The 15,228-nt window shown below is 26.4% G+C and overlaps 2 protein-coding genes across 2 annotated transcripts in view; one reads left to right on the forward strand and one right to left on the reverse strand.

Annotated features, from left to right (window-relative positions):
• Positions 1-15,228, forward strand: part of LOC130673635 (uncharacterized) — a 114,669-nt gene that overhangs the window by 11,547 nt on the left and 87,894 nt on the right. The window lies entirely within an intron of this gene.
• Positions 1,467-11,742, reverse strand: LOC130673636 (GATA zinc finger domain-containing protein 14-like). The gene is made up of 10 exons (XM_057478740.1): positions 11,363-11,742; positions 10,507-10,578; positions 8,809-9,658; positions 8,380-8,715; positions 6,735-7,561; positions 5,837-6,004; positions 5,508-5,748; positions 5,297-5,423; positions 3,603-3,784; positions 1,467-2,014 (listed from the first exon to the last, which is right to left on the reverse strand). Exons 2-10 carry the CDS (start codon positions 10,575-10,577, stop codon positions 1,769-1,771), a joined length of 3,048 nt encoding a protein of 1,015 aa, XP_057334723.1. The 5' UTR covers position 10,578; positions 11,363-11,742; the 3' UTR covers positions 1,467-1,768.

The following is a 15,228-nucleotide window of genomic DNA, read 5'->3' on the forward strand; positions in this document are numbered from 1 at the left end:
ATCGGTAATTTGTACAATAATTCCATACTGTCCTCATGTGTGGGAGTATTTTTCCACTCTCAAAAAAAAATTCCGTCAACCACCGTACTCTTCGGGTCGTAAAATCCCTTCCCCGGCATCCAAGGAGCTCATGACGTCACGGGATCCTAAGAACAACTCTTAGTGTTAGCGAAGGCTAACATCCTCGAGAGTCAAAGGGCATGAGGCAGATTTTCCTCAGCCTTCGAGAGACACGCATCACTAGTTTGGGACACTGGACCCGTTTTTGCTTTCTCCTTATCGTATCATTGTAATCGCGGAGTACCGTTTTACAGTTATACTTACATACCAATTTAATAGATTGTATCACATTGCTGATAACTATACTCTACGGGTTTTATTAATTATTGTGGAAATCATTTAACATCATTCGAACATTGTAAAGAGTGTAGCTATAAACTTAAATAAATCACTGAACCATAGAAATAGACTACTATACATGTTACTATGACAGTAATTTATCTGTAAATTTTTTATGTAAAAAATACTAAAAAATTCTCTGCGTGTACGGTAAATTAAAAAGAATCTATCGTAGAATGAGTTTTGAATTTGATTTAATTTTTTAATCCTCACTAATTACGACTTAATTTGTGGTTGTTTCACTACAATTTTTTATTGCTTATCAGATTAATTTTTACGTTGAAGAATATATAGACGATAATATATCTTACTAACAGTCTAGTTCTACTAGAACTATGGATTTAAAAGTTCCCGGTAAACTTGAAAAGAAGTTTACACGCTTCGAAAATTGAGTGGCTAGTTTTAAAATCTTGTTCCTGAGACTATTTCGCACATAAATTTTATTTATCGTGAGAATTGTATGCAAGCAAAATTCTAGATTAATCTGGCAATTTCATTAGATCAAAATTAGAACTTCCTTATCAAAACTCGACGATTGAGACACTCGAAGTTGTACAAAATGTGGTCCGTTTCGCCCACCCGGTCTCGTTTTCCCTTCGCTTATATTTATTTAAAGTTCTTTCGTAGCCTTGTATGGTAAACTTTTGAATCGTTCATTATAATTATGAATTAATCATAATTAATTAATTAGTTCCTATACTTTTCATAACTTCAAACCTCTATTACGCAGTCAAGCATAAGATTAGTCATATTTTATTTAACATGAACAATATTCATATATATTTCTCTATACTTCAGTTAATTAACAAGTTTTTAATTATTAACTTGCATATGGAAACTGAGTAATTGTTTGAAGTTTAATTGATTGCTCACCAAACATAGTTGTTTAATAAAACTTGTTCAAGCTGCGAATTAACGTAACAGTAAAAAGTCGGCACTAAATAGCAAATTAAATTTTTTAATTAAAATATATATTTTTAATTATGTTTGAAATTTTTAATTAAATTTTATGCATAAAATCATTATAATAATCAGAACTAAAATGGTAAACAAAATTATTATCATTTAATTATATTTATGTTTACATATATTACAAAATTATTGATTGCAATTTTAAATTATATGTACAAAAAAAAATATTTTCATAAAATGGCACACTCTCATCATGATAAAAATTAATAAAACTAATAAATATTTTATTTACATTTAAATATTAAATTCCCTTATAAACTACTCTCTTTGGTGTTAAACGTTAGTAACAATAGTACAGCATAATTAACCATCAATTACCTCAAGTAAATTAATTACCAAGTACTTTGAAGTACCAATTAAAAAATTATTAAATATCTATAAAAATAACAAAATCACGTTAATATTTTCTTGAAAAAATTTCTCTTATTGTTTTTTTTCTTTCTGCGGAAACAAGTGCAAGTGGTGTACATCCATGTTGATTTAGTATGTTAGTTGATCCACCTGCTTTAATTAGATTATCACATACAGCCATTTGTTTGTTTAATTGAATGCTATCGGGCACAGCTGCGGCCATATGTAATGCCGTATTATTGTTACGGTTTTGAATATTAACAGCATCGCGTCCATTCTTTATCAATAGTACCTATAACATTAATTTTATATTCATAATACCAGTAATTATATTAATAATAATAATAATAATAGTTTAATAAGTAAAATCTAACAACCAGTCTCTACGTGACTGTCTGAGAGTCATAACTAAATTTATTTAATATTTTTAAAATTAAAATGTTCATCGCATCATCTACTTATTAATATCTTTTTATTTTTATTATCATTAAAACAATGGTAGCACGACTTGCAGTTCACGGATAAAATATCCACGACAAAATTTACAATTTATCCGATAGACAATTGGATCATTTCTTTACCACAAATAAATTATTTATTCCACGCAATTAAACTACTCATATATATTATATTTTTCTCACAATTAAATATTCATTTGGCCATATTCAAATATACGATATCTGTGGCTCAAATAATCTTTTTTTTCAGAGAAGTAAATTACAGTGATATCTCAAAAAAAATATAAATTCAAATATTTTAGCGCGAAATTTAAATACACGAAAAAAAGAATAGTGAAAAAAGTACAGTTTCAAATATTAGCAAAGTTCTTCTACTCTGAAACTGTAAAAATTATGTACCTGAAGATCGGAACGTTTTTCGCGGAACGAAAATAAGAACAAAGAAATAAAAAATAAAAAATCTACTGGATTTAGATTTCGGAAATGTTTCGCACGTCACCTGAAAATGACAGGCCACCCCCAACTACCCCTAAATTCTCCTTTAGACATAAATTTCATGAATTATTTTCATTTTCGTTGCGTAAAAAACGTTCCGATCTTCAGGTACATTAAAAATTACATTATTTCTGAGACGTAGCAATTATTTAGCTATTATTACAGTTTTATACAAGACTTTTTTCAGTCCTTAATAGCGTTTCATTCATAATAAAGTTTTGTTCAACTAAAAATACATTAGAAACTGTAAAATTTGGTATCTATATATAGATACAATTATAATTGTAATTTTTTTATTACAAGAAGTCTAGATTATTACAGTGCAAACTATGATACGTGAAGTTTTTTATATAAGGACCCTGTTTTTGCACTAAAAACTGTAATTTTTCCACTGCTCTTCTTTTCGTGCACGGAAAAAAAAAACTTTGAAAATTACTATTTGAAATTATAACCCAGGACCCGGTTGTCAATATGAGGAATTTTAACATTCAAATAGTAAATTTTATAATACGTGTCGTCTATTAAGTATCAGTTACGATTTTTAAAGTTCAAACAGTAATTTCTCTTACATAGACAATAAATTTTCATACTTATTCTGTAATTATTCACGTTTGAATTATAAACGAAAAAATTACTATTTAGAATGATGGTATTTACTGATCACTCTATCATTATATTACTTGTCATTCTCAATTTATATAGTTCATTTTTTTCGTGTGTATTTAGAAAATTATTTGAAAAAAAATTTTGATATCGAACTAATTACTATACAAATAAATTTGAAACCGTGAAAAGGCATAAATTCAACTCAAGACCTTGTCAATGATACCAAATTTGATGACATTAATTAATTTAATGAAAAGTAGAACAAAACTTTCCTTACTCATCTCTTAATAATATAGATTGTTTTTTAAATAAATACTATACCTTTACAAGTTCTGGGTCACATGATAGAGAAACCGCTAAATGAAGAGCAGTATTACCACATGTACTTTCTTTTATTTTTGGATCTGCTCCGTTTGCTAACAACAGTCTGACCACATCAACTGAATTTATCCCTGATCCTTGTGGATCATGTACTTCTGCTGCTACATGCAAAGGTGTCCTTCCTTTTAATTAAAAATTACTTTATAAACATTTTGAGTTAAAATTGAGGAATAAGTTATAACACTCGAAAAAAACTTTTTTTTTAAATGTTGATAAGAAAATAAATCCGTAGTACCTTTTATCACCTTTTTGATAAAAAAAAAAAAGTTTAGTTGAATGTAAATTTTTTATTTTAATTAATTGAATGGCTGTTTGAAATTCCTAATATTACAAAAAAAATTATTATGTTAAATAAATTATCAGTTTTTAAATTAAATTTTAATAAAACGTTATTTTGAATTATTGAAATTGATAAATTTTAATCTTATATTTATTAAAATTAACACAAAATAAATGTTAAAAAATTATTTTATACATCTTACAAACTTGTGTCTGTGTTAGTAAAATAATGAAAAACATTTTTTCTTATCCCAAATAAATATATCATAAGGTGATAAAAAGTATTGTGAAATTTTTTTTAACACATGTTCGAAAAATACCCCACTAAATATTAACAGGACATTCAATAATAATATTTTTTACAATCCAAAGTAATGATGTCACAGGCACAACAAATATAAATCAACCCGGATAAAAATATCTCGCCGAAATCACGCCAAGGCCGTAGAATTTTGTTGGAAAAGGCCGAAAATTGGCTAAAATTTCATCATTTCTAGAAAACAGGCCGACGAATTGAGTATTTTTTTTAAAAATAAAATTTTAGAACTTGTAAAAATTTCATGCATTTCAATACCGATCAGAAGAGTCTAAAGTTTTCGAGAATTTTTAAGCCTTATATTGTCTTTACTATCTGGGCTTTTTATCAGCCACTTTCTGGTCGACAAAAAGCCCAAAAATTTTATTTTTTTAGCTTGAAATTTTTTTTACCTGGGAAGAAGGAGAAAACAACTAATAAATATTATTATTTATTTTTTTTTTTCAAGTATATACTTATATATTCTAAGGCCTCAGGTAATCTCATATCCGGCCGACTTTTTTCGTTAAATTCAATTTTTACACCAAATCAAATTCACTTAAAACCGATCAAATTCAAATGTCGGCATCGGGACGAATCTCAGGTCCGAAAGATCTCACACTTCATGTGTGAAAAATTCTGTCGGCTTTCACTGGGATTCGAACCCACGCCTGGCCAGCGATCAAGTTCGAGAGGCCTAAGTTTTACCTTAGAAGTTAATAAATATTTAAAACGCGTATTAGCTGTGCCATCTCTCGGAAAAGTGACATTCGATTAAAGAAACTAACTCAAACTCGTAATTTTTTTCAAAAATTAGTTCAATATTGTCGTATTAATAAGATCTGTTCTCTACAGATACATTAAAAAATATTTTCTCAGCGTTTTTTTTTCTAATATATTTAGTAAAGATAAATATAAGACCTTATTATGTAAATTTTCGTAGCTCGCGGCTCATACTAAATTGATTAGAAAATTATCTGTACTAATTTATTTACAAATCGATAATTTTCTCACGAAAAAAAATCTTAATTAAAAAAAAATTAATGATTAAAATATTTACCAGCATAATTACATTTCGATAAATCAAAAACATAATTTCCTTGGCTTGTTTTCAAAGACAATAATTCCGCAAGAGTTGGCAAGTGTGTATCGCCGTTAGCAACAACTGCGTGAATTAATGTGTCACCCTGAATAATAATTAACAAATATTATTTTACATATTAATAAAAATGAACAACATTTTATTAAATTTAAAAAAATAAATAACTCACTCGTCTTCGATACAATTGTTGACTTATATCGATTCCTTTTTGTATCATAACAGCTGCTAAATAACCAGTTACTTCGGGCATTCGCGGAGAATTAACAGCCGCTAGATACAAAGCATCTTCTTCCCGATTATTTTTTTTGGACAAAGCGTCGTCTACAGTCCCGATTCTTTCAACTAGTGGTATTAAACATGCCTTGTTCTTCTCTAATTCATTGGGGTTCCCAACCAGACACATTAACTTCCTTTTAAATAATCATTGTCATATATTTAAATATCTTAAATAAAGTTTATTGAACTGTTTATGATTATCATTAAATTAAATTGACTTACGTATATCCGTCTTGATCGTGCATTGCAAGTGCTTGAGGTGATCTTTTTAAAAGAGTTTTCATTGCTCTTTCGACATCCCTCGGGTCCAATTGATCTTGCAATCTTTTACTTGCTTGCGTCAAGGGAAGATTTAACGACGGCCATGGCGCAATATTTCGTATAGTATTCCTTTGAAAATAAATAAAGTATATGTTCTTTAATGAACATGTAAAGAAAATCATTTTCAAGAAACTAAAAAAATAAATCACCCGTAGTAAACTTGAAATTTAAATTTGAGCTTGACAATTTTTGACTTTTTAGAACTTTACGGAATTTTAAATTTGAAAAAGTTATTAAATTTGAATTGTATTTTAGCATATTGAGATTTGGATGAAAAATTTCTTGCTGATGACGTTCTCAAAAAAATTAATTTTCAAGTTGTTTTTAATTATTAACATAAAGTTCAAATTAACAATCAAATTAAATTCAAATTTCAATTTTTGAATTTTCAAAAGAGTAGAGTTTCAAGTCTACTCAAAGTAAAAAGTCATTGAGTAGAGATGTGATTACTCGTTTTAAGTAAATATATACATATTTATAACACTACCCGCTCAAAATTTTAAATTGTCTTGAATTTACAGTTCAAAACTAACTGCATTCTTACTATAAAATTCCTAAAAATTAAAAAAAAGTTCAACTTAGCCATAATTTGTCTCAAATTTAGAGTTTCTACAGGCTAAACTTTTTTCAAATAATTTTTTAACAAATTTTTTTTTACACTAGTATAGTTTACTTCAATATTTATTGTTTTTTTAGCCTGTAGATTTTGCATACTGCTGGCGTTTTTGAAAATATTTTAATTTCTTATCGAATTTTACTCAAAATTTTAAGATAAAATAATTTCTTTATGTTTATTTACCTCCGCAAATGATTATTTTTGAATGATGAAACAGTTTCTGGTATTTGAAAATTGTCAAATGGTAAATTTCGTTGTGAATTACAAGAATTATTGAAATACTGTTCATTAGCGGAAGTTGAAGACTTATTTTCAGTTGATTGCACCTGTTTATTATTACAATCAGACGTAAAGTTATTATAATTTGATTTTTGATTATCTAAAGATACAAAATTTGAAGTTTGAGCAGATTCATTAGAATAAAATCTATCGTCATATCTATTGTCATCTGTATAATTAGATAATAAATGTCTCTCCAATTCAGCTTCGAAGTTCATTTCATTTTCTTCGGTATTCATTAAATTCTGTTGATAAAGATTTGAGGTTATATTATTAAATTGTACTGCATAGGCTTTATTATCATCGGAATTCAAATCATTTTGTGCTGAGGTTATAAGTGAGGCTGTATTTACAAGATTAACTTCTCCATTATTTGAAGTTGATAAATTTGTTTTATTTTCATTAAATTTATGATTGTTAAATCCCCCATTTTCTAACATTTGTGCTTTAGTATTAATCGTTGGTACGACGTTAAGCACAACTTGAATTTCGTTTTCAAATATTCCAAAATTATTTATATCATCTGCAGTATCAGTACTATTTACTATTGTACTAGATGATTCACATTTACTGTACCAAGGACAAAAATCTGAAAATTGTGACTGTAATTTGTCTTCAATTCTTGAATCAATCGCATATTGATAATTTGATGGACTTGAAGTATCTCCAAACGAATGATTTGACGATGATGGCGAAGAAAATGCTGTCGGTACACGATAATTATTTGATCTCTAAAAATAAACAAAAAAAATAAACATTGCATTAAAAAATATATTTTTAAATTTATAGGGCATTTAAATTTAATCGTTCGATTCCATTGCTCAGATAATCATGTATTGACTGAATAATTATTGTCATTATCAACCGCAGACAGCATAATGCTGTTAATTATCGTTATCGTAGTTAATTTGGTCTTCTAATTGTAAACACAATTACCTGATTACAGGAAAAAAATTTTAGATAGTAGTGCAGGTTCAAAATATCGAGCTCGATTTATACAAAATGATTTATGGGTAAAAGTATTTGGCCGAAATCTTGTTGAAGCCGTAGAATTTTATCTGAAGAAGCTGAAAGTTTGCCGAAAATATGCCGAAATTTTATTGTTCTTAATAAACAGGCCGAGAATTGGCCAAAATCTCGCTGAAACTGTTGATTTTTATTGAAAGAGGCCGAAAACACGCCGAAATTTTTCTTATTCTTAATGAACAGGCCGAAAATTGCCCAAAATCTCGCTGAAACTTCAGATAAATTGAGTTGGCCTATTTTCGGTTTTTTTTTGTACATTGGAGTCGCTTTATAAACAGTTTTTTTCTGTTCCTTTTCGGTTTTATTCGAATTACAAGCTTCCATTTTTTCATACATTTCGTTTTCTGTCTCGTCATCTCGTTATTAGTTTCAGTTGTACTTCAATAAAAAAATTGTATTAATTTAAGGCTTATAAGAAATTATCCGTAACGGTTTATGAATATACACAGAGACCGAAAAATTTTTCATACATTCCATTTCCATGGCTCATTATGTGAATAAATAAACAAGTGCAGTAACTTACATTTGAAAAATCAGGAGTACTTCCACTGATAAACTGATTTGGTATCGAAGGTGATCCAATATTAGCTGAAGAACCAGGTGATTGTGCACGACTAGAAGCACGGCTGTGTGATCTAGAAGACATAACATTGTAACTATTCGAGCTGGTGGGTGAATCTGGCCAATTTTCACTAAAAATCGGTGATGGATTTGTGTAACTCGAAACCGGTGATGGGTTTGTGTAACTCGAAATATCCGACTGTGCTGATTGAAAGCCTCTGAGATTCAATGTTTCGATAAGCGATTCTTCACTCAATAAATTTTCATTAATCGTTATCTCAGGAATTGGTTGTGCTTTCTACAAAAAACCGAAATTCAAAAGCAATAAAACAATATAATTTATTTGAATAAAATAAGTAAATAAAAAATAATCACTTTTGATGAATCTTACTTCATTTAAATTATTATCAGTATTCCCATCGTAATTATTCAAAATCCAATCACTGTCACTTGCACTGACTGGTAAATAATTTTCCTCTAATTTATCCAAACAAGGAATTAAGAGATCGCTGTAATCACTAATGCTCATTATTTGTTGAGCCGTCGATTCAATATCTGATGGATAATTTTGTTGCATCCCAGGAACGTTACCCCCACAATTGGAGAATGTACAATAAGGTTTTCCTCGAGATTGGTTGGGCAGGGGGGGTCTGATTGGTCCTCTAGCTCTAAGGTCATTGTCATTTTCCTCATTTTCTTCCGGCTTATTTCTCACATCCGATTGCTTTGAATAATTTTCGTTCAAATTCTCATCTCTACTTAATTTTTCATACTTAATATCAACATTATTGTTATTGCCGTTATTTTTTTTATTATTAATATTATTATAATTATCATTAATATTATTGTTAATGAATGGCTTTTTATGCTTGTCGTTGATATTATCTGATGAAAATTTAAGTCCAACCATTTTTTCAATAATGTCATTAACTTTATTACCGGAAGTAAAAGTCTCATCTGCAGTAGCCGTTAAACTGTCAAAATCACACAGCTTAGACTTTATTCTATCGGTTGGTTCATCGAAATTATTGGAAATTATTTGACAATCTTTTAGTGTGATTTCTACTCCGGATTCAACTACCACATAATCACTCTCAGATTCAATTAATTGATCATGATGACCAACCAAATCTGTTGATACCGCAGATGATACTGATTGTTCAGAACAGATACTGGATTCTGAACTTGAGTGACGAGAGAGTTTTAATGGATTTATTCTTAGCGATGAATCCATTGATGGACTAAAAGATTTTTTTAATTTTATTATAATTCAATCGTTAAAATTTTTTTATACTTTTATTTATAAAGTTTTTTAAAAACTCATAGTTCAGATTTTTTTAAATTTGATAAAAGCTTAAACTTATAGAATCACACTTTATATTTTTTTTTATTTCGAAAAAAAAATTACAGACTCAAATATTCATATTCATAAATTTTGAAATGAAAAATATATTTTTCATATCCTGTTTTAAGAACAGATTTTTCTGATAGTCGTTCTTAAGCTGTGTCTTGAAAATTTAAGACAATTCAAAATATTATTCGATAGTTTTGTATTTTTTATCGAAATTTAAAATTATAAACATTAATTGCATTTATTTGATGTAAATTTTTTTTTTGTGTATTTTCAAAAAAGTATAGTGAAATTTTTTTCTGTAGTTCACACGAAACTCAAAAATTAAATTTTCAAATTTAAAAATGTGATCATAAGAAATAAAATTAAAAAATTATCGCAATAAAATTTAAAAATTATCAACACTATTTACATTTCTTTGATGTAAAATTTTTTTTTTTTTGTGTATTTTGAAAAAAGTATAGTGAAGTTTTTTTCTATAGTTCACACGAAACTCAAAAATTAAATTTTCAATTTTAAAAATGTGATCATAAGAAATTGAATTAAAAAATTATCGCAATAAAATTTTAAAAAATTCAAAATTATCAAGACAAAATTCTGAATCGTTCGATTTTGGAAGATCAGTCTTAAATTACAAAAAAAATTAATTTTTATCGTAACAAAAAAAAATATAAATACCCGATTCTATTAGTTTATATTTAAAAATTCATAAAAATTATAATAAATAAATAAATATACCTCCTGAGTTGATAATTGTTGTCAACATCAGTTGAACAATTCCAATAAATATCTTCAACTTCTTGTCGCATTCTAAATATTTAAAAAAAAATAAATAATTTATAAACTCTAGACACTTAAATCCAGACTTAAACTAAAAAAAAAAATTTAACAAACGAAATCTATAACCAGATAATGTATATATTTACTTATAAATAAAAAAAAAACCACCGATTATATGCAAATTAAATAAATTAACTTACAATAATGAATAAGACCTCCATTTATTGTTATTTATTTTTTTAATCGCTTATTCACATGCACAAAACTGTTAATATATATTTAAATTTTTTTCAAATTTATGAATCAATAACACGACAAGACTGTTACTATTTTTTTTTTTAAATGCCAATTTTCCTAGTTTGTTACATAAATATATTTATCGACTCGACTTATCATATCTAATGATTATTACTCATGTCAATTATTTACCAACAATATTGCATATAATATTTTATTTTATGTTCTATTACCATCAGACAAAGATTACATACATATACAATGTTCTGTGTATTTTTAATCTACATACTGTCAGTATGAGTAATTAGTGTATTTCAAGTTCACTTAAACAACAAATGCATTAATAATTACCCATTTAAATAATTAAAATAGATAACAAAATTTTCTTCGTATTTTCGTATAATTGGCGGTTATTTTTATACCCACAATTTATAAATTATTATTGAATTTACCGACATGTTTTTTTTTTATACGTAAGATTTTTTTAGCAGACAAAAAAAAACATTTGTTTTTGATAAGAAATAAAAATTAACGGGAATAAATTTTTTTAATTTATATATAATTTTATAAATATTACCTTATATATATATTTCACTGATATCTAGTGATAAAAATTTTTTTTTCTTAATGTCACGGTCGTTTGTTAATTTTATTATTACAAACACATTAATTCCACATATAATTAAATAGTTAAAAAATTTTAATAAACAAAAAAAATATTATTTTTTAATGAGTAGATAACAAAAATACCCGAATCATAGACAATCATTATTAGTAAAAAAAGAACTGTATTTATGTTTAGTATTTAAATAATAGTTTACAAAATAACTAAATGAGTCCAATGGTCACACTTTTTACACGAGACATTTAAAAGATCTCAGCAGAGTGTTAACTTAACTATAGATCGCGTTAAACTGTCTAAGGCGCAGACTTGAAGATTGCGTCGCGGTCAATCGTTGAGAATTTTTTATTTACATCAAACATTGTTGCGATGTCACTGAAAGTTTATCATTTAACTTTGCATCTTATTTATCTTGGCAATTAAATCTGGCAACCATGCGCACTAGATCCCCCACCATTTTTTTTTTGCCCGCTAAACTTACAATTTTTTAAAAAAATCGTTATCACTAATCGCTTATTATCTCATTATATATTTATTCCATATTGTAAACCGATCAATAAATTAGTTTATTTATCAAAGATATATATATTTTTTAAACTATTCAGTAAACAAAAAATATCAAAAAGACAAATAATTGATGAGTTAATGTCAATTAACATAAGATGTAATTAAATAATTGCCATTTAAAAGTATAATTTAATAATAGATTTGTTTTAATTTAAATAAAATAAAGTTTTAAATATCTGTATGTTAGCAAACGATTTATTGCGCAAGCGCACATACATTAAATATAAATGACGCAGAGCGTTTGTGTATTAAAGTAAAAGAAATAAATATAAACAGGTTTTTAAAAAATTATTACTACAATTTAAAATATAATTGAGTGAAAAAAAAAGTTACCAACTATGGACACCGCATAGAAAGTCTTGATAAAAGTATGAACTTGTTGATATTAGGAAGTGACAATCATTCTGCTTAATCTCAACTTCCGATTTTGGACTATTAACTACCGGTAGTCGTGGTTTTCCGCAAATCCTCATCCTTCAATGCTATTTTATTTTATTAAAAAATAAATTATTTACAAAGTTGTTAATGCAATTTTTATTTTAAATTATTATATAGATTTTTATCTACATATTATGCTGGCTATTATTTACATTAACATGCCGGCTAGTTATAAAAAAATTTATTTGTTTGTAAACAAAGTCTCTGGAGTATCATAATAAAATGCATCGTCTTTATTTATCGATTTAATGGGATAAAAAAAAATTAATAAATAAGTAAAAAATACAGTTCTCGTAATAAACAGTCACGTTGACTCATTAATTATGAATCACTTTAGTTTTAAACTTTATAGTAATTTTTTTTTATTATTTAAATTATTGTTATATTTTTTTTTTTTTTTTTTTTTTTTTTTTTTTTTTTTTTGTTGAAATATTTACATATCTTTTGAAAGTTAGAAAATAATTTATAAAAATTTTGAATTTTATGTTAAAGTTTGATTAAAAAATTTTTAACAAGGTCAAGGTCAAGGTATATCAGAAAAGTTTATCATAATAATAATAAGAATAATAATAATAATTATTATTATTATTATTATTATTAATAGTTAGTACAAAAATAATAATACTATTAATATGGTTACCATACATTATAAGAATTGTTACCATATCGCGTGCCAAATGCCAAAAGAGCGTATAACTTTTTTTTTGTTGCCAATCGTTTTGTAAACATGTTCTAAGCCTAAAAATGAAAAAAAAAAATTTTCAAAGCCAAAAGGGCGTCTGTCTCTAATATGTACTAGCTCTCCACCATACGCTCCGCGTAGCGTTGAATATAGTAACGAATATTAAACTTAATTATCTCGCTTATAATTATCAATTATTTGGGAATTTCCTAGTTGATTAAAATTTAAAGTTAATGATTATTTTAATTACATTGGACTGTCCGAGATGATGAAAAATTAAAAAGTCACTACCATCGAAAACGTTGACTTTTTCAAAATTTTTTTTTATACAAACCTTTTCCGGACAATTTTGAAGACTGTTTTTCGAAATTTTGAAAAATCCTGATTTTTTTTTTTATACCCCCTTTTGGCATGGAACCCTATCTAACTGCTGTAATACGCCCTTTTGGCATTTGGCACGCGATATTACATACTATGGCCACCATTACCGTGTGTAATATGTGGTAACGTTTACCATAGTAGTATAGAAACGAGTACCATAATATTATTATAACGTTATAGGATGATATTTCATAAACGTACTAGGAACGGTTACCATAATTTTCTCTTTATATATTATTATTACCATTTATTTTTTTTAAATATCAGAACTGTATTATTGTTATTGATAGAGATTAATATCAAAAACAATATATGATTTATGATAAGCTAAGAATCTGTAGGATGTTTTATTATTAAAAAGAACAAATAAAAAAAAAACTTATGTAATTGTTACATTATATGTTATTATAAAAATATATAAAATGTTAAGTATTAAGTAGTATAACTTACTCGCATTGACGTCAAAGTTATTAGATATATTCGTAGAAATAAAAAATACTTATGATATCCTGAAATTTATTAATAAAACTCGCAATTAAACAGGATTGTTGATAGTTAATGCAATACACTAGTGCGTCAGTAGATTTCACCGATACCTGTGGTTTTAAATAGTATCGTACGATTTCTATGTTATAACACTACTCAACAAATGGTTAGTTATGTATACACGACCTAGTCTAACGTATTTATGATAAAATACTTAATCACTTTTTTATCAAGACAATTATTTTGTTGCGTGACTGTTGACTTAAATTTAAATAATATTTGTAAAACTTTTTTTTTTTTAGGTATTGATTACTATATATCACACTTTAGAGTTATTGATTTATTTAGATCTTAATTTTTAAAATTTTTTATTTTTTTTTAATTAGTAATCGCCTTAATTATTGACTCAAATAAGTATGTCATTATAATTTATTAATTATATATATAAATATATCTTACATCGGTATCTTCACCCGTTGCTTCAAGCGTTAAATTAATTTTATTATCATTAATCAAATTAATTTTTGTTGCAAACTCAAATTTAGGTTCAAAATTTATCATCAAAAAAACTAAAATTCTGGCTAAACTAATACATATATGACAAAAATGTATAGGAGCAATTAAATAGCTTATTTAATTCTCTACAAAAAAGGTCTTTAGACATTTTTACGTAAATTTATTTATTTCGACGTAATTGCAACTCAAAAAAATAAAATGAAAAAATTTAATTGTTTGTTTAAAATAATTAATTTATTATTTTCTTCATAACTCTAAATATATTAGAGGTACGTTAATAAGTCTTATGATCTTTTTCATAGAGAATTAAATTTCCTACAATTTTTATCTGAAACATTTTTTCCTAAAATCTGTAAATTCGCTATAAATAAAAGTTAAAAGTAAATTTATTTTTTCTTATTGTAATTTTCTACTCTTTGATTAAAGATTAATAATGGATGAGTAATTTTCTATCTTATCATAAGAAAAATAAAATATTCTACCCTTTGTTTTTATTTGTGCGTGATAAATATTTATAAAAATAAATAGAAGGAAACAAACAATGAATCGTGTTTAAATTAACGTTTTATTGGCTGAAAATTTCTATGAGTATAAACAAAAAAAGTCATTTACAAAATACCCTCACATGTGAGGTTATCTTATCAATGTTGCGGGTGATCTTTATTAATAATTTAAAAAAACTGCCATCTGACAGACAGAATGTAAGAGATATTTGTACAAAACAACTATAAAATTTTCCAACTCTTAATCT

The sequence above is a fragment of the Microplitis mediator genome, chromosome 8, assembly GCF_029852145.1.
Source record: "Microplitis mediator isolate UGA2020A chromosome 8, iyMicMedi2.1, whole genome shotgun sequence".
In the NCBI taxonomy this organism is placed as follows: Eukaryota; Metazoa; Arthropoda; class Insecta; order Hymenoptera; family Braconidae; genus Microplitis; species Microplitis mediator.